General features: G+C 38.4%; 1 protein-coding gene across 4 annotated transcripts in view; it reads left to right on the plus strand.

The window, feature by feature from the left end:
- The window catches only part of GTDC1 (glycosyltransferase like domain containing 1), a 281564-nt gene that overhangs the window by 92548 nt on the left and 169781 nt on the right, over window positions 1-19235 (plus strand). For all 4 annotated transcript variants that reach the window (XM_036421721.2, XM_045575368.1, XM_036421719.2 and 1 more), the window contains 2 exons: window positions 8349-8516; window positions 12331-12504. In XM_036421721.2, the coding sequence (XP_036277614.1) occupies window positions 8349-8516; window positions 12331-12504 (342 nt within the window). The remainder of the gene's footprint in view (window positions 1-8348; window positions 8517-12330; window positions 12505-19235) is intronic.

The raw sequence follows: 19235 nt of genomic DNA on the forward strand, positions 1-19235 counted from the left end.
CTTAATAATGAGTTCTGCCCGGCTGGTGTGGCTCAGTGGTTGATCATTGCCCTATGAACCAGGAGGTCACAGCTCGATTCCCGGACAGGGGACATGCCTGGGTAGGGGGCTCCATTCCCAGTAGGGGGCATGCAGGAGGCAGCTGATCAATGATGATTCTCTCTCATCTTGATGTTTCTATCTCTCCTTCTCCCTTCCTCTCTGAAATCAATAAAAATACATTAAAAATAATGAGTTCTAGTTTCAAAATACATAAAAAAAAGTTTGTGCACACAGTAACAATTTCGATTCATTTAGAGATTTCTTTTTTCAATACTTATGCCCAGCCTTCCTTCCTGTTTCATCCTTTGTTGTTATAAACGTAATTATTGAGTATCTTTTATGGATTAGGCAGTATGCCAGAAACCAAGAATTAAAAGACTTGAGAGGTTGCTGGAATAGTTGAGGTGCCTAAATTTCAGTGACACCTTCAGTAACAAAGCTCCAACAGGTATCATGTAATTTGTCTCCTTAAACCTCCGTAGAGCAGGTCAGAGCGCCGATGTCTGAAGCCAGGTGGGGATGCGGCGCAGTGGCAGGTCCTCGCTACAGACCTGGATCCGGTGCCTTCTGTGCAAGTGTTCTTTACACGGTGCTCTCCTGGCCAGCATGGCAGGCACTGGGAAGGGATGTGACACGGTGGAAAAGGCAAAACTGCCCCCATTAATTGGTGCTACCCCATGGGACAGCTTTTGGGAACCTGGATACTCTTCTAAGCAGCCTGTAAATTACCCATCACAAGAACCTAGGAAACTAAATGGCTACATTTCTTTTCCCTTTAGATATGATTTTAATCTTGTATTCTTAGTTGTCTTAGCAAATGGAAACATTTTGTTATGCAGTGTTCCTGAAGGTTTTTGAAAATCCATAGCATTTAAACGTGTAGTAAAGGTGTTCTAATTAAGATGAAGGAGCTGGCAACTGAAGCATACTGGCTGAAAATGAAATTTGTATATCAATGATTAATGGATAATAGAACTCAGTTATCTTTCTATATAGGCTTTATAAATTACAAAAGTATATTTAAGCCAAAGTCTTTTGGAAATGTTTGGGAGTGATTTTCATTTAGGCCTGTATGTTTTATTGAACTGCTGTTATATTGAATCATATTTACAAAAGTTGGAGGTGATAAAGTGAAGGAAAAGCTAGTACTCCATTCTTCCCTTCATGTGTAGGTCATCAGCAAACCCGATGCTGCTGTCCGCAAACCAAGCGAGGCCACTGCTCCTCACCTCCAGGCTGTCAGCTTAGCCCTAGCCACCCTCCTTTCTCCTCTCCTTTCTGTTTTTCCTTCTTCCAAACTGACTCCTCACGGTCTGTTTTCCACTGATAGTAAGTAAAATTTTCTGATATTAAAAAAAAGTCTTGTGAAATACATAAACAAATGTAATATAAGAGATTATACAATAAAAAAAATGTACAGCTTTATGTATCCTAATATATAAGAACCCAGGGCCTGTAACATCCAAAATGACTGAAAGCTCAACCAAACATCTGGCTGCGTGCAGCAGGCTTTGGTGGGTGGGGACTGGCAAGCGGGCTGAACTGCTGACCTCTTGGGGAGAGAGGGGCACGGGGCTGATCAGCAGCTACCACGGCAGCTGGTGAGGTCCAGATAGAGAGAAATGCAGGGTCTGATCTGCAGCCTTGAGGATCAAACCCTGCTTCTCTCTATCTCTGGGCTTCCCCAGCAGCTGCTTCTCTCTCTCTCTCTCTCTCTCTCTCTCTCTCTCTCTCTCTCTTTCTATCTCTCTCTCTGAGATAAGCATTTCAGCCCACTTGCCAGCAGCCTGGTGAGGCTGTTGATCAGCCCTGCCTCTCTGATCAGGCCTGGAGATAAGCCTGGAGACACTGACTGGCATAGAAATCAACCAATCAGAACCAAATCTGGGTGAAGTGCAGAGTCAATAGCTGCCCAGGAGGCAGAGCTTTTGACAATGACTGGCTTAGAAACTGATCAATCAGAACCAAATCTGGATGAAGTGCAAGGAGCCAATGGCTTCCTAAGAGGTGACACTAACTGGCATAGAAACCGACCAATCAGAATCTAATCTGAGTGAACTGTGAAGGCAGAACCTAAGGTGGGGGCTGCGGAGGGGTTGTATGGGCAACAGCTGTTTGGTGTAAGGTGTAAGAAAGTGGTTCAATTTTTTAATGACTGGTTGGCAGTATAGTGCATATGGCTGGGTATGAGTCCAGAGATAGGGATTATGTGTTTTTGTTTGCCAAGAGCATCTGTTTCTGATGAAAAAGGCTCCCACCCCCCTCCCATTTAAGCAATCCTATCCTACATAATATATACTAATAAAAGAGTAATATGCTAATTAGACTGGGTCAACCGGCCATCTTCAAGATGATCGACTTCCTTCTGAACAAAGCCATGGTGGTAGGGGCCAAGGCAGAGGCAGTTAGGGGCTATCAGGCCGGCAGGCAGGGGAGGGCAGTTGAGGACAAGATCAGGCCAGCAGGGGTAGGGGCAATCAGACTGGCAGGGGAGGGCAGTTGGTGGCGAGATCAGGCCAGCAGGGGAGGACAGTCAGGTGTGATCAGGCAGGCAGAGAGGTTAGGGGTGATCAGGCAGGAAGGTAGAGAGGTTTGGGGTGATCAGGCAGGCAGGTAGACGGGTTAGAGGCGATCAGGCAGGCAGGCAGGTAGGTGGTTAGGAGCCAGCAGTCCCAGATTGTGAGAGAGATGTCCAACTGCTGGACATCACCCAATAGGTCCCAGATTGGAGAAGGTGCAAGCTGGGCTTAGGGGGACCTCTCTTCCTCACCCTGTGCATGAACTGGGACACTAGCATAAATATAAAAATCATGCCCTAGTTATGGGTATAATGCACATCACATTATTAAATATATTAAATCATATTTAAGAATAATTTTTAAAATAGTAGAACAACATATTGTGTTAAGTGTTACTAGCAAAAAAATCCCTAACAATGTATGTATGTATGTATGTATGTGTGTATATATATATATATATATATATATATATATATATACACACACACACACACACACACACACACACATTGTTAGGGATTTTATATATATATATTTAGAAAGTAAAAGAAATAAGAGTAAATGCACTCAAGATACATATATACTTTTGTATTTTCCCTGCTTAAAATCCTTCAGTTTGTACCATTGCTGTTAACATAAAATCCATAGTTATGTTCATGTCTTCCAGAGGTCCATTGATTTCCTCATGCTCTTCTCTGGCCATTTTCTCATTGAATGAATTGCTCCAGCCTCCTCCGTCTTTATTTAGTTCCTCAACCTGTCAATTTTCATCTCGCCTTAGCTACTTTGTTTCCTATTTTGTGTCCATCATTTAGTCTAGTATCTTGCAAGTGATGATGCTCAACATAGAATTGGCTAAATGATTGCTGGAATGCAAATAGTACCTATCTCTTTGGGGTGGTTGTGGGTGATATTTCTTTAATTTATATCTTTTGTACTTAAAACATTTCTGCAATGAATATGTGTTTTCTAATTCTCAAGAGGAAAAAGGAAATAGTGTCATTCCAGAATTGGAGAGCCTGGCCAAAAGGAACTTAAAAATGAGATTACTAGAATCCAGTCAAGGATCTGCACCAGCAAACCAACTGAGGAAAAACATGGCATTCAGGTGCCATGGGTGGAGTGTTAGGTTAAGTCAAGCTGGTCCATCCAGAGCTGCACTTTCCTACACAGTAGGCATCACTGTATGGCTATTTAGTTTATACTTAAGTTAATTAAACCGAATTAAATTTAAAGTTTAGTTCCTTGGTTGCACTCGCTACATTTCAAGTGCTGGATAGCCATATGTAGCTAGTCGCTACTATATTAGACAGTACCGATATAGAACATTTCCATCATAGTAGAAAATGCTACATCACAGCAAGTACAGGGTCTACAGTCCGGGAGAGTAGATATCAAGGGACAGGAATCAGAAAAGAACAAAGACTTTGGGAATGAAGCTGAGCAACGTGAAGCCACACAGCGGAAAGAACAGACTCTCTTGGCCAGGGCCTATGAAGACCTACAATGAATCATTCTATACGACTGACCACCCAAACCGGTATCTGTGTCAACTGGGTACTATGTCCTGATTTGTTGTAAGTGGTTGGGGGTGAGTGGGCAGGGCAGCTGTTGAAAAGATTTCCTGGGGGCAGGAATGAGAAATGAGGGAGTATGGCTAGATTGTATGTAGTGGTGGTTGAATACTGAATGCCTGTCTTGTTTCTCCTTTCGTTGTTTTTCCATTTTCTTTAAGATATTGAAGTATGCATCCTGATACTAGTGGCCACTCTCCTACATTGCTTAAGTGTATTTCAGCATCTCTTTTTTTACGTATTAAGGCAGCAGGGTGAAAGGCAAGCAACCGGTTTATTCAAACTGAGCAATAAAAGGATAAAACCTCGAATGTTGGATTTCACTGTGTTGAATGATTTTTCTATTTCTCAAGCAAATATGACTCAGATTGCAGATATAATGGGCACTGAGAACAATCAGACCATGTGCACGGACACAATTCCAAATACATAGAAAGGTGCTAATGTGCCGGCAGCCTGAGCCATTTGGGTTCGAGGATCCTAAGAGCAGCTTACTTAGGCTTTTCGTGAGATGGTAACTTAATGATGTAGCCGCTAATTTGAATTTAACAGACATTTTAAATATAGGTTTCTCTTACAGAGACAAAAGTTGCAATTTAAAGCTCTTTGGTGGTCTAAAAACAGCTTAATTCTGTAGTCGCGTGGTAATAAGTACTAATCCAGCTTATGCAGTGATTGTTGTATGTCATGTTTGTGAAAGATTGCCCAACTGCTTTCTCTGGGTTTTATGTTAATTTAAAAATATTAAACATAAAACCTTATAACATCTTCACGCTGAGATAAACTGTTCAATTTAACTTGTGCTCAAGCAGCAGCTGTCAGGAATTATCTTGTTCCTACTGGTGTTTGCTATCACCTTGTGCCCTTTCCTGCCAGACACGCAGTGTGGGATGCTAAAGCTCACCTTGCTGGGATTTATTGCTTAAATAATACCTGAGGCAAGAGGAACACAGGGAGCCGGGGGATTAGCTGCTGATGGAAGGATGTCACTCATTGTATGATTGTCAACTTTTTTTTTTTTAATTGATGGGAGGAAGCAAAGTGAAAATTCCCTATAAGTCAAACCTGCCTTCGTTCCTTTTGAGGGCATTTCATGGCTTATTTTGGGGGAATCACCGAGCTGAATATTTGAGGAGTTGCTTATTGTCCAATTGAACTGCCCTTTCCCAAGTGAAAAAGCAGAGACCTGTTTTACTAATGATAGCTAATTTCCACACTTTAGGAACATGAGGGCTATCTCAAGATCAGCAATAAAAATATAATGAATTTCCTGTTAATGACTGAAGAAACTACAGGAAGTTGGTGTGGTTAATATTTTGAAAATCTGAATGTATTGCATTGTTTGATTTGGGAGTATGACTTGGAAGGCTCAACTTTAGATTTGGATTCCTTCATTTTGGATCAGCTGTGAGGATGAGAAGAGAAGGGGTGTAGTAGGAATAGGACTCACCTTGGTTAAACATTTTCTACAGATTTCTCAGGTCCACCCTGAGGATAATTCTCACGTAGGAAATAAACAACTGGATTATGACTAAAAGTACATATATAATGGATTTATTGCTTATGGTATGTAGCATAGTTTACTCTTCTACTTAAGGCCATTTTGTGCATATTGCCCCAAATCATAGTTTTATAATGTATAACTTAAAAATTTTTTTGCAAGACTATATCATTGAATTACAATATGCTAGTCACTTAATTGTTAATATTTGCACATTTTTATTTCTCTATGTAAATATATACATATGAATATTTATTATTTAATATTTATTTTGACTGAAAAATTTAAGAATTAGTTGCAGACATCATGTAATGTCACGCATAAACAATTCAACAATCATCCTAAAAAGAAAGATAATTTCCTATATAAACCCAATAAAATTATTAAACTTAAGAAATTTAAGACTAATGAAAATTTATAATCTTATATTCAGCCCATATTCAGAGTCTCCCTGTTGTCCGTATAATTTCCTTTATAGCTGCTTTTTCCCTACCCAGTATCATAGTGGCATTTTGCTTTGGAGTCTCTTTACTTTCCTTTTATCTATATATATTTTTTCTTTAATGACATTGACCTTCTTGGAGATCTAGCCCAGTTATTTTGCAAGATATGTGTCTGTTTTCTCATGACCAAACTCAAATCAGGCATTTTTGGCAGATTTGTATCTTTCTCATTGGTGATTTGAATCTTTGTCAGTATACTGTATTAGAAAATACACGATATCAATTTGTCCCATCATTGGTCATATTTAGTTTGATTACTTGGATAAATTCATGTCTACCAAATTTCTCCATTTTTAAGGTACTGTTTTTTTCTTTGAAAAATCTTAAACTTACTTAGGTCTTAATGATTAAGAATGGGTGTGTATGTTGGGGCTGGGAGCGGGGATACGGGGAAAGGGGGAGAATTTTCCAATAAGTAGACCCACAAATGGCCATCCAGTTTCTTGTAAGGAAAATATTAATTGAGATTAATGTTGTTGTTGTTTTGTTTTCTCTACTAAGGATAAGATTTGTAGATAATCAAATACCTTCATATTTCAGAATTTTCAATTTAAGTTCCTGGAAGACTTGTACACGGTGGTGGTGGGAATATTTTTGGTGAAAATAGGGCATTTTCTGGCAATAGTTTTTCTCTTTGCTATAGTTAGGTACACAGAGACAATTTAAACCAATAGTGCATCTTCTTTGTAAGATTTTTAATTTTTTTACTTTAGAGCAACAAACCATGACATTAATATAGCAGTGTGGGTGTAAAATTGAGATCACTGCTTTTGATCAGATGTGCCTTTTGTAGCCCATGAAGAAGGCACTTGAATTCCTACTTATGATACATGCACTTGTTATGTAATCACTCTTCTTATGTGAAAGGCTAGTGCTGCAGATCATATAAACACCTGAAATTAGCCATTTGGCTTGTCAACTAGGGAGGATTTATAGGAGTTGTAATCATGGTAATAACAAGGATGATATTTTGTATTTATTAAGTACAGAAAAATGCATTTGCAATGTAACTCGTCCATGACCAATTCATGTCCCTGGCGTGATGGAAAGCACTTGGGGCTGAGAGGACTGAGAGCCCCTGCTTTGCCACTTTCTACCAGTGTGACTCCAGGAACACTCACAACCTTCCCAAACCTCTATTTTTAGATGGGGAATTAAAGCTGTAAGGGTCAAACGGTGCTGCATTATGTTATAAAGGTGGTATTCCATCAAAACTGTGCCATCTAAATGTACTTGGCTGCCCAGGGACTGTAATTTGCACCTCTGGTGTCCATGCGGGGTAGACACCGCCTTAGTGAGACATTCCCAGACAGTTACCTCTCCTTCCTTCTGTTACTTCAGTACTCTGTATATATCACTGTTACGGACAGCATTCATTGCAGAATCAGCCTGTCCATCTTTTCTGATCTTCCTGGCTAGACCCTGGTATTAGTAAATGTTTGGGGAAGAAGTGAGTTGATAGACACGTTCCCTGATAAACATGGTAGGTATGCTTTCAGTTCCCCTCACCCCTTCTCCAAAGAAAGGGGATCAGTCAGCCTTTCTTCATTTAAAAAATATTTATGTTCTATATAAGGGGTTTAACAAATTGTATATCTGGTGCCGCTAGCAGTCCAGTAGCAGAGAAAAAATATTAGAATCCCCCCATCAGAAATATTGCAGAATAGTTAAAAAAAAAAAGGTGGGGGGAGGCATGGTGAGAAAACATACCAAGAAGAAAAGACTATACTAAATAAGTCTATTGCATAAATCAAAGGGTTTCTGTCATAACATGAGCATGTGCCATTCCTGCTTGTATATTGAATTTCAGTAGTTGGTTGCATAAAGAAGTAAAGTGTAATGAAACTGGCAAGCCAAGTATTCCCCAGTCAGCCTTATCTTTGTTCCATTTGTCCTTCAGATAGAGCTTTTCTTGCCTTTTTCAATAAAATCCATCCAGCTTCTTCTTTTTTTTTATTTATTTTTTCATCCCTCAGTAACTGAGCTGAGAAGACCAATGATATTTGGAGCTTTTATAGTTTTTAGCAGCTCCTTTTTTCAGAGATCAAGACTTGGAATGTCGCTACATGGTATTAATTCTTAACTATTGATGCGTCCTTGTAGGGCACGTGTTCTCTGGGGGTAGGATGTGGGGAGGGGAAAGAAGGGCAAAGGATGACCTCCGTCAAGCTTGCTCTGGACAGTGAACCCTCATTTCCTTATTTCCTAGGACCCTCTTTGCAAGCTCAGTGCTTAACCTGACCGAACTGGCTGCCCTTCGGCCTGACCTTGGGAAACTGAGAAAGATTCTCTACTTCCACGAGAACCAACTGGTGTATCCCGTCAAGAAATGTCAGGAGAGGGATTTCCAGTATGGATACAACCAGATTCTATCATGGTAGGTCTCGGCTGTATCATGATATTTTGTCCTTTGCTACTTTTATCTTTGTAGATGGTTAGCTTTTAAATCTGGAGACCTATTGTACCCTTATTTTAAAACACCTTATGATAGGTACAAGTGTTTATTTAAGCTTACCCTCCATAGTAGTGATTACTTGTGCCTCTGCAATATATGTCTAGGATCACAGCTAATCCTTTTATATATGTGTGTGTGTGTGTGTGTGTGTGTGTGTATGTGTGTGTGTGTATGTATGTGTGTATATAAAATCTAATTATATGTTGAACTAATTATCTATTTTCTGCAACATTCACAATGGAGTCAGAGGGCTCAGGGGACCTTCTTCACCCTTGATTCTCTCATCTGCTGTTTAAGACATGCTTTCAGGAAAGGGCAGTCAGTCTGCTCTTTTGCCAATCACTTTCAATGAATTCAGCAAAAACCAAAATAGAAATTTTCAGAGGAGTAAACAAAAAATAAGACATAATGGAGCAAGGAGTTTTTGTTCATATATAAATATATATATATATATTTTGTAAGAGAAAACTCTGGAAAATGAATCTTTAGGTAGTTGTTGGTATTTTTCGCCCCCTCATTGAGTCTTCTGAACTTATACTGCCTTAAAATACCATGACATTTCAAAGGTGATGGTCCTTCTCTCTTGTTACTTCAACAAAGTGTATCTCCTGAAGCTTATTTAATGAAAGAAGTTAATAACAACCCTGAAACAGCTTGGCTGTTGCATCCTATCCACATAACTGCCACAATCGAATCTAGTAAGTTTGGCCGTGGATGGCTAATTTTTACTCACCTTTTTAAACCATTATTAGCAGTTGGGATTGATGATGTGTTTAAAGAGACTCTCAGCTCTTGCAGGTATAGTCCGTACTTTACTTGACATAGAAAAGCAGCTCTATGGCTGCTTCTATGTTTTGAGCATTTTGCAAATGCTTTTCTGCAATCATTTTTACAAGCTGCTTCAATTGTGAAGTAGCAGTGCTATCAAAAAAGAGTGGAACTGCTTCCCATCAAATGTCTCATAAAAAAGCAACCATTTTAAAATTTCATAATAAAATTAAAATACTCTCTTTTATATTGAAACAGAGAAGGGAAATATGTTTTAAAAACAAAAATAAAATCATTTTGTGCTTTATCAATATGGAAAACATTTGTAATATTCTTTTGATTCCTTGAATTAGCATCATTCTTTTCCTCAGATAGTGTGAGTTTATTACCCTTGAGAAATAACTGGGGGGGAAAATTAAGCCTATTTTTCCCTTTATGGGTGGCTTTAAAGTTAATGGAAGTTACACTCACTCATATCAGGAAGGAAATGCATGAAAAAGAGTATTTCTGTAAACTATCTTGGATCTTTAATTTAGCATAGACTGGGTTTTAAGATTGTAAGTAGTTGGGTTGTATGCGGATATTTGGGGGGGGAAATTTTAACTTACTGCCCCTCCTCATCTCTCTCTTTCATAAAAGATTATTTTTGCTTGTAGCAATGAGACTATAAGAGCTCCTACATGATTTTTCAGCATTGCTCTTCTCAAGAGGGTAAACTGTTAGACATGCTTGAGAGAAAGAAGTGGACTTGATCATTGGTTGGCTTGATCATAAGAAAAAAAAGGCTCACAGTTGTCCAGAGGAAAAATAAGAGTGTCTGGAAGCAGTCCTGTTCAGATTCTCTTTGAAACGTATGACTCCCGCTTCCTCAAATGTTTCTCTAGTTTTTTTGCTGACTTCTGCTTTTGTTGGCACTGGGAGATTTCTTTCCTGGCCGCGTGGCAGTTAAGGACTTTAGAGATGACTGACATAAGCACTCACCTTAAATAGAGGTTTCACTAACCCTCTGACTTACGAACATATGTCGCAACTATATATTATGACCTGTGGGTCGCTATTACAATATGTGACATATGGTGAAAACAGACTAGCTGTAAAACATCCTTCAACTTTTGCTATATTATTATATTGGCTGCCTTATTGCTTGGTGTTGTGTCAGCACTTCTTGACATTCTTTTGTATTATCCATGTTGTAATCACCCCTATCCCCAAATTGGCACTAGGTCACAAACTAAAAAAATAAATACATAAATAACTTGTATGGAGAAAGCACTTTTGTGAGGCAGGCATAGGGGTGACAGGTCAACATTCTTTTTGTTGGTTTTTTATTCCACTCTGTACTAATAGCTGTCTCTGTAAGTATGAATTAAACTAAGCTGAGGCTGTGCTATGGTATGTATTTCTCTTCTACAAGCTCTGCTCATTCATCTGTGTTTTACAGTCTATGGACTTGCATGTCTTCTTTCAGGTTTTTTTTTTTTTTTTAATCTATCATTTTAAAGGGGAAGTAAAACTTTTTTCTATTGGATCCTATATCAAAGCATTTGTATTCATTTTATTGAGATCCAGTAATACCGAAACACTGTTTCATTGCCTAAAACAGTGATTATCAACCTTTCTCAACTCATGGCACACATAAACTAATTACTAAAATTCTGCAGCACACCCAAAAAGTATACTTTATGTCGATATGATTTAAAAATAGGTATAATTTTGAATTGTTCACACTGGACAACTATTGTTGTGTTGGCTGCTATCATTTTTTTTTTTTAATTTGACAATCTAAGGGAAAAGAGGTCAGTGTCCCTAATTAAATAGTCAGATATTGCATGTTTTAAAAATTCTTGTGGTACTTCAGGTGAAAATCACTGGCTTAAAGCAAAGAAGGCCATTTAAAAAAAATCAAAACAATGATCTCTTAAATCAGTATTTTGACGAATAAAGGGAACATAGTACATATTTATATCACAGACAGGGTGAGGCAAAAGTGGGTTCACAGTTGTTCATATGGAAAATAATACAATAACACAAGCATATAAGCTCTGTGTTTTGGGTACTCACAATTGTAAACATACTTTGCCCTCACCCTGTATTTATGTTTTATCCTGCCCTCACCCATGGTTATTATTTATGTTCATTGGTTTCTAAGAATATGTTATAGAACATTCTGAAAATTGCCCATGTTTTTATGACATACAGACTTTGTTTTCACGTTGCTTTATAACTATATATTTCAGCTTTATTTTTGTTTTGTTTTTTTAAATATTATGGGAGGAGCACAGTCTTTGTATCTAAAGCAGTAGCCAATATTGAATTTCTTTTGTTTAATTCTGAAAGTCCATAGTATTGTGATTCTTTATAATGAGTTCGTTTATGTCATAATTCCTACCAATTTCTTTTACCTCTCTGACTATTTCAAATATCTTGGTGAAATTATTTGTAGAGACCCTACATAATCCCTCCTGTATAGCCCAGAGCTTTAAAAAGTTTACTGAAGCAAGGATTAAAACAAGAAAGAGTCTTCAACCACATACCTTGAAGGTATGCTCGAGTATGAACTAGCTTTATCTCAATTAGTCCCCTTGGAGGTAGTGAAAAATATGGCAAACACTCTGTTCTCAATAGCATGGTATAAAACAACATCACTGACACACAAACCAGCATGGGTGGGTTGGGTCACAAAGCAAAAGATCCTGCTATTGATAGCATAGAAAGCTCCTGAGCTTGTGGAAGAACGTGATTGGCTTTGAAGCCTCACAGGAGAGCATTAAATCATTTAATTCCTCTTCTGCCTTTCATCCCTGACACCAACGATCTAACTTCCCATGATATAATATAATAAAATGAACTTATCTATTAGAGGCATTTTGATAAGTACTTATGGAAGTGCAGAGTATTTTTTGCAAACCCAAGGCGCAGTATAAACTCTGTTGGGCTCATCATTTGTATTCATCCTTTCCCTTTGCAGCCTGGTGGCTGATGTGGTGGTATTCAACTCATTTTTTAATATGGAGTCATTTCTCACTTCTATTGGGAGATTTATGAAGCTGATTCCTGACCACAGACCCAAGGATCTGGAAAGCATCATCAGACCCAAGTGCCAAGTTATTTACTTTCCCATCAGGTTTCCTGATGTGAGCAGGTCAGTATGTTTGACTCTGTTTGTCAAATTATTCCCCAACTGTGTAGGAATTGGTGTTCTTCTTGCCAATTTTACCTTCTCAGCATAAGCATGGCTAATTAGAGAATCGAGTTCCATTTCACCACGCTGTGACTTGCAAAGATTTTAAATAATCATTTGTCCAACCCATCACTGAATGGTTACTTCTGATATTGAGATCTCCCTTTCTTTTCTCTTGTTTATTTGTCTGCTAAAACAAGCTATTTTGACTTTTACCACTTACTGTTTTGGTTTCTCCCTTGTTGTTTTGTTAAAGAATTCATTGTCAAGCCTATTTCTCAACTTTTGCATTCAGCTTGTATCCACTGATGTATACCTATAATAATAGCGGTTCTAAGTAAATCAATGCTAAGTTTTACAGCTTGGGTTACTTTCATTTTCCATGCTATTTTCTTAACATTTCCCCCTTCTCCAATTTTTTATTACTTATATTATCTTAATAAAGAGGTGGGTATTCTAGGTTGGGTCACAAAAGTGCTTAATTGCCATTTCTCTTTCTCAGTTACTAAGGACATTTTTTATTACCGTGGTTGCTAGGCCCACCCTGAATTAGCAACGGATGATGTGGCTCAAAGGGAACATTTTAGAATTCCTTTTCACTTTTGATAAAACCTAGCAAAATTGTTTTTACTACCACCAGAAGTATTTCTCCCTTGTGAATAGTAAGTTTGCTTCAGTGGGACTCACACTAGCTGGGGGTGCTGCTGTTTTGTAACTGACTGTGTCCTTAAAAAGAATTCAGGGACAGCTGTCTCTTCCCCATCCTTGAAACGAAGGCAGGAAACGATTTAATGTCCATACGTGCTATGCAGGAAGTCAGCAGTATTCTCTGTGTTTTGGACTTACTAAATTTGTCCAGATTTTGCTGTGGAGACAGTTGTCCTCATCCACACCCCTGATACTGGTTTATTTGAGATTGTTTTATTAGTAAATATTTCATTGAAGAAAAATCTGCCTAATGCCAAGTCAAATGAGTGAGTCATACAATTTCAGTTAGAGCACCTTGCCCAAACCTTGCTTTACGGAGGTCAGAGAGCAGGCCCAGGGGGCAGAGATTGTCTTGAACTCACACAGCTGATTATTGTCACAGACTAGATTAAAGTTTGGACCCTATGAATTTTTATTCCATTTTCTGTTACTGTCCAAACTTCCTGTCAATGTTAGTCATTTGTCAAAAATATTTAATAGTTTATTTACAGTTTTGAATACTAGCAAGCTAAGTGAAACCATCGGTTTTCAGATATAAATATATATGTTTGTATAATATATATTTGTATAAATACAATTTTTATGTCTGATGAGAGAGTTTCAACTTTTGAAAAATATAGTTGTTATATATTAGATCCATGATTATCTCAAACACAGCTTATACTTTAGATCATATTTTTAAAATATAAACCTTATTTTTTGACATGTTTTTTATATTTTTTATATAATATAAAGTCAAAATGTACATCCTTAGGTAAATAGGTGGTTATAGCACATCATAATTATTACTGCTATAGAATTCCAAATAAATACTGTTTTAAATTCATTTGCATATGATATATTCCTCCATCATTGTGTGTTTAATACACCTGTGGCAATTGAATAGTTTATTAATTTGGACAGTATTACCATAAATACATCTAGCTAAATGGAAGAAGGTTAAGAAATATTGTGGCCAAGATAATATTCATAAGCGAGGTCTTAGCCCAGAGTGTTATTTGAGTTATTTTCAAATGGTAATTTGCTTTATCCAACCCAAACTCATATAGTGTAAGTAAGTGATTATTTGCATGGATGACAATCATTCTAATGCCTCCAGTCTTAAAAGAGTATTATTTTGTTGAGATGTTGAAAAATACTTAGTAATTCTAAAGGCAAAGTAGCCAATGTGATTTTAAAATGCAAACACAGTTTTTGAATGCTTATATCTTTCTCCCTTTACAAATATTATTTGGTCAGTCATGGGAAAAAATGGGTTTAAGTAAAAACAAAGAAGAGGATACAATTAAATTGTTAATACAATGTGTTATAATAATATATAATAATGGATATTAAACAGGGAAGGGAAAAAGCCATATTTTAGCAAAATCTGTGAGGCTTTATAACGCTGATAACTGTTAAAACTCAGAACATGTCTGTCACATAGGAAATCAGTAACATTTGGCTTATGGCACCTGCTATACATGTCTTCCTCACCCTCCACTGCTTTAGTCTCAAAGTCCAGGACATAGTATAAAGAAAGAATGTTCACTTGAAAATATTTCATTTTATGAATTAATTATTTTTAGATGGGAAATCTCTTTAACACAAAATACACATATGTGTATTTGAATGTTTACCTTAATAGCTCTATGACCTGTACGTATAAGTGAAATGACCCTGAGCTTAGGTTCTTTAATGGTCATGATTATTTTTACTTTATCACCACATAGGTATGATGTTGTGACTGAATGAATTAGTGTATGGCAAATGCCTAGCATAGTGCTGACATACAGTAGAGTCCCAATGAAGATGAACTATTTTTACTAACACCCTGTCCCATTGTTTTATAACCTAGCACATTTATTGCCTCCTGAATATAAAGGATAGTGTTCTTCTCTCTTTATTAGTGAACACATACAAATATGAAGGCACTAAAAAGAAAAAAGAAAAAAAAAAAGAGAGACCAGCTGGTTGAATGTTGACCCAGGAACCCAGAGATATCGGTTCAATTCCCAGTCAGGGCACATCCCCGGGTTGCGGGCTTGCTGCCCAGAGAGGGGTATGCAGGAGGCAGCCAATCGATGTTTCTTTGTCATCATTGATGCTTCTATCCCTTTCTCTCTCTAAAAATCAATAAAAATGTATTTTAAAAAGAGAAAAATTATCTGCCATGTAAATAGATCAATTTACTTATTCTCTTTATCACTCTGACTCAGTCTTTTGATCTTCAGAGAACCTGCCGCCATTGTTTGAGCCAACTCCTCACTTTCATTCTTGTCTTACCCTAATTTCCCCCTTCTTACCCAGCCCAATTTCCATATTCTATTGTAATACTCTTTTGCAAATACTTTCAAATCTTTTGCCCATTTCCTTTGTATTTAATAAGGAGACTGCATCCTGCCATACTTATTAGTCTATACTCTAAACCCGTGACTCCTAAATTCAGATGGAACCTTGATCTGCCTGGCAAGTATACCACATTTTCCTCTTTTAAATAACTAAAATGGCTCCTGCATTTTCCTTCCTGGGTAAGTGTCTAATAGTAAAGTCTCTAATTTCATCCTCAGATCACAACTGAGAAAATAGAAGCAGTCAGATGAGAATTCTGACCTCTGCTACCACCACGTCTCGCGGTTGTGTGCTTCTGGGGCCTGGTCTCTGTCTTCACAGCGTTCCTATGGGGGAACTGGCCTTGCTCCTGTCTGAGGCCCTTCCTCCACTCCACTCTCTGTCGGAGCCCATCCTTCTCCCAAACCTAAGGACTATTGTTCTAAAAAGTTTTTCTTTTCTCTCCTGCATCATCAGTTTTCCTTTCTTCTGGATCATTCCTATTAACATACAAAAATGTTCTTAGGTTTTACATCTTTTGGAGAAATTCTCTCTTGATTCCACATCTCCCTTCCACTACTGCCTCATTTCCTTCTTTCTCTCAGGACCAAAACTTCTTGCAAGACTTGTTAATATTTGTTCCTGCTAATTTCATTCCCATTGTTTTCTTTTAAAGCGACTTCACTGAAACAGTTTCTGTCGAGGTCACCCATGACTTCCATGTCTCTGCATCCTGTGGTCACTTCTCAGTCCTCATTTTACTTAAGGTATCACGGTAATTGACATATTATGACACATCCTTCAGTTGGTTTCTAGAACTCATAGGTTGCTGCTTTTCAGACTTGTTGTTGGCTTCTTTTCATTGCCCAGCCCTTTAAATTTGGACTAGCCTTTGTCACTCTTAATACTTAAAGGGTTGGTAGAGGAAGAGCCAAGGATTGAAATGAGAAAAGAAAATAAAGGGAGCAGAAGGTTAACAATGAGAGAATTATCTTGTGGAACAAAGGGAAGAGTGTTTTAAGGAAATGGTCAGTAGGGAAAGCAGAGGAATGAGATTGACTAAGTGATGACTAAAATGTATCCTTGAATTTTTCAATTCAAGTGTCAGTGGTACCCCACCCTGTATTCTGTTAGCTCACAGAAAAGTTTAATATGTTCTTTCTGGTAGCCACACAAACTTAGGATTCAAATCTGGATGACTTGAATCACACACACACACACACACACACACACATTCTGCTCCTCCTTTTATGGATGAAGGCACTGAGGCCCAGAGAAGTCAAGTGTCTCCTGCTAATCACACAGCTAGATAAAGACAGAGCAGGAGCTAGAACCCATATCTCAAAATCTCCCTTCAGTGCTCTCACACCACTGATTGCAAATTCAATTTCAGCTCCCAATTGTCTTGTTGCTCAGCTGACAACAGATTAGCAGCATCCAATTGGGGGTGTGATAAAGGCAGGCTCATGACAGAAGTAAAAAGTGACAGCTGACTGACAGCTTGACAACAAGGGAGGGGAGAGATAAACTATTAAAAAATATGAGAAGTGAAAAAGCGTAGCAGCCTGGAGCCCTTCGGGGCAGGGCAGGCAGCTCTCACACGGAAGGTTCCCTGCCGACATTTGTCCTCAGTGGCACAGCTTGAACATCAAAGGATGGCTGTGATTTTATTATGAGAGAGCAAATGGTAGCCCGTAAATTCCTTTTAAGAATGTAAAGAAATGGCTCAGCTGGTGTTGCTCAGTGGTTGAGCATCGACCTAAGAAGCAGGAGGTCATAGTTTGATTCCTGGTCAGACCACATGCCCAGAGTGCGGGCTTGATTCCCAATGTAGGGCAAGCAGGAGGCAGCTGATCAATGATTCTCTCTCACCATTGATGTTTCTATCTCTCTCGCTCTCTCCCTTTCACTCTGGAATCAATAAAAATATACTTAAAATAGAAAGAATGTAAGGAAATATGGCAGCAAGTGTAAATCACAGTAATGGGAGGTAAACATCGTGTCCTACTTTAGGGCATACATGAGCCGTATTTACCTAATGGAAGATATTGAACATCCAGACCTTTTCTCATGCAGTTGTACCAGCTGCAAGCTTGGGTGACCAGGGAACATTTCAACAAGCTGTCATTTTAGATCTTCCTGATTGGGTGCCCTTTCATGAACCGAGCTTTTTTTTTTTTTTTTTTTTTTTTTTTTTTTTTTTTTTTTTTTTTTGCTGCTGGCTCTGTGCACCAGCTTCTTCATTCAGTACTGAAAGCATCCAGACCTTCCAGGTGATCGGTGGTTAACAAAGCCCATTTGCCACATTAATACCATATCTCAGCCTGTGTGAGCTGCTACAGCAGAATGTTGTAGACGGGCTGGCTAGTAAACAGCAGAAATGTATTTCTCATAGTTCTGGAGGCTGGGAGTCCAAGACGAAGGCTCCGGTAGATTTGGTTTTGGAAAAGGACGGCTTCCTCTGGTTCATAGATGACTTATCTGCTCACTGTGTTCTCACTTAAAGAGGGAGCGAGGAACCACTCTGGATTTTTTGTTTGTTTGTTTGTTTATAAGGGTTCTAGTCCCATTTGTGAGGTCTCCACCTTCATGACTTACCTCCCAAAGGCTCTATCTCCCAATACTATTACCCTAGAGGTTAGGATTTCAACAAATGAATTTTGAAAGAATGCAAATATTCAGCATGTATCTTATCAGAAGATACATATTATCTGGAAATGTGGTGGAATGAGATAACACATATATTGCAAAGGAAAACTATTGTGTTAAGTGATATAGATTAGATGGAAAATTAAGGAAATTCTGTGCATTTCAAGAAAGCATATTTCACACAGAACTGTGTGGTGCTGAGGTGTGTGTGGTGAGGAGGAAGAGGAAGCAGTCCCACAGCCTCTCCTACGCCATGTACCTGCTATCCAGGCAAGACCTCGCATAGCTAGGGGATGCTGCACATGCAGGCCTTTGTCCAAGTCTCAGTCTTACAAAAGCAGAACATTGCTTTCTGACAATGTCTTCTCTGGAAAGTAGAGCTCACCATAACAGCTCCCTTTACTGATTCCTATTTTAGCCCTGAGTCGTGCAAAGCATAGTATACATTTTAATCTTCCAGCAATTCTGAAAGATATTTTCATTTATCGTTGAAGAGACTCAGCCATAGAGAATATGAGGAACTCTGTGCCTACAGTCACACAGAAGTAAAGGTAGAACTCGAAGTCAAATGCTTTTATGCTATTTTAGAGCCCACATTGTTAACAGCCTTTCTATCCTGCTGGTCCTGCAAGAGAGGGTCTGGTCTCCTGGTCCCTGGTACTTGACCCTGACCAGTGAAGGACAAGTGATTTATAAAAGAGAACTGACAGAAGCATCGAATGAAAGGGGAGCTTTAGACAGTAGACTTTTAAAGGTTGACATTTTGAAAAAAGAGGGTACCTGAAGAGGAATGAAAAATGTTAGGGGGAGAATTCTAATGGTAAAATTGAAGAGGGACCTTAAGAAGCAGAATAGAAAGACTGCTTCAAAGAAACAGCTGTGAAATCAGACTACTATTTTACACATCAGACCATTCATTTTCTATTGCTAGTTAACTCTCATTTATGTAAGCTGTCTTCTCTTACAAGTGAGTTTCTAGAATGACACCTACCTCACAGGGCAGGGCCAATCCTTTATAACTGGAT

Source organism: Pipistrellus kuhlii, unplaced genomic scaffold (genome assembly GCF_014108245.1).
Source record: "Pipistrellus kuhlii isolate mPipKuh1 unplaced genomic scaffold, mPipKuh1.p scaffold_m20_p_7, whole genome shotgun sequence".
NCBI lineage: Eukaryota > Metazoa > Chordata > Mammalia > Chiroptera > Vespertilionidae > Pipistrellus > Pipistrellus kuhlii.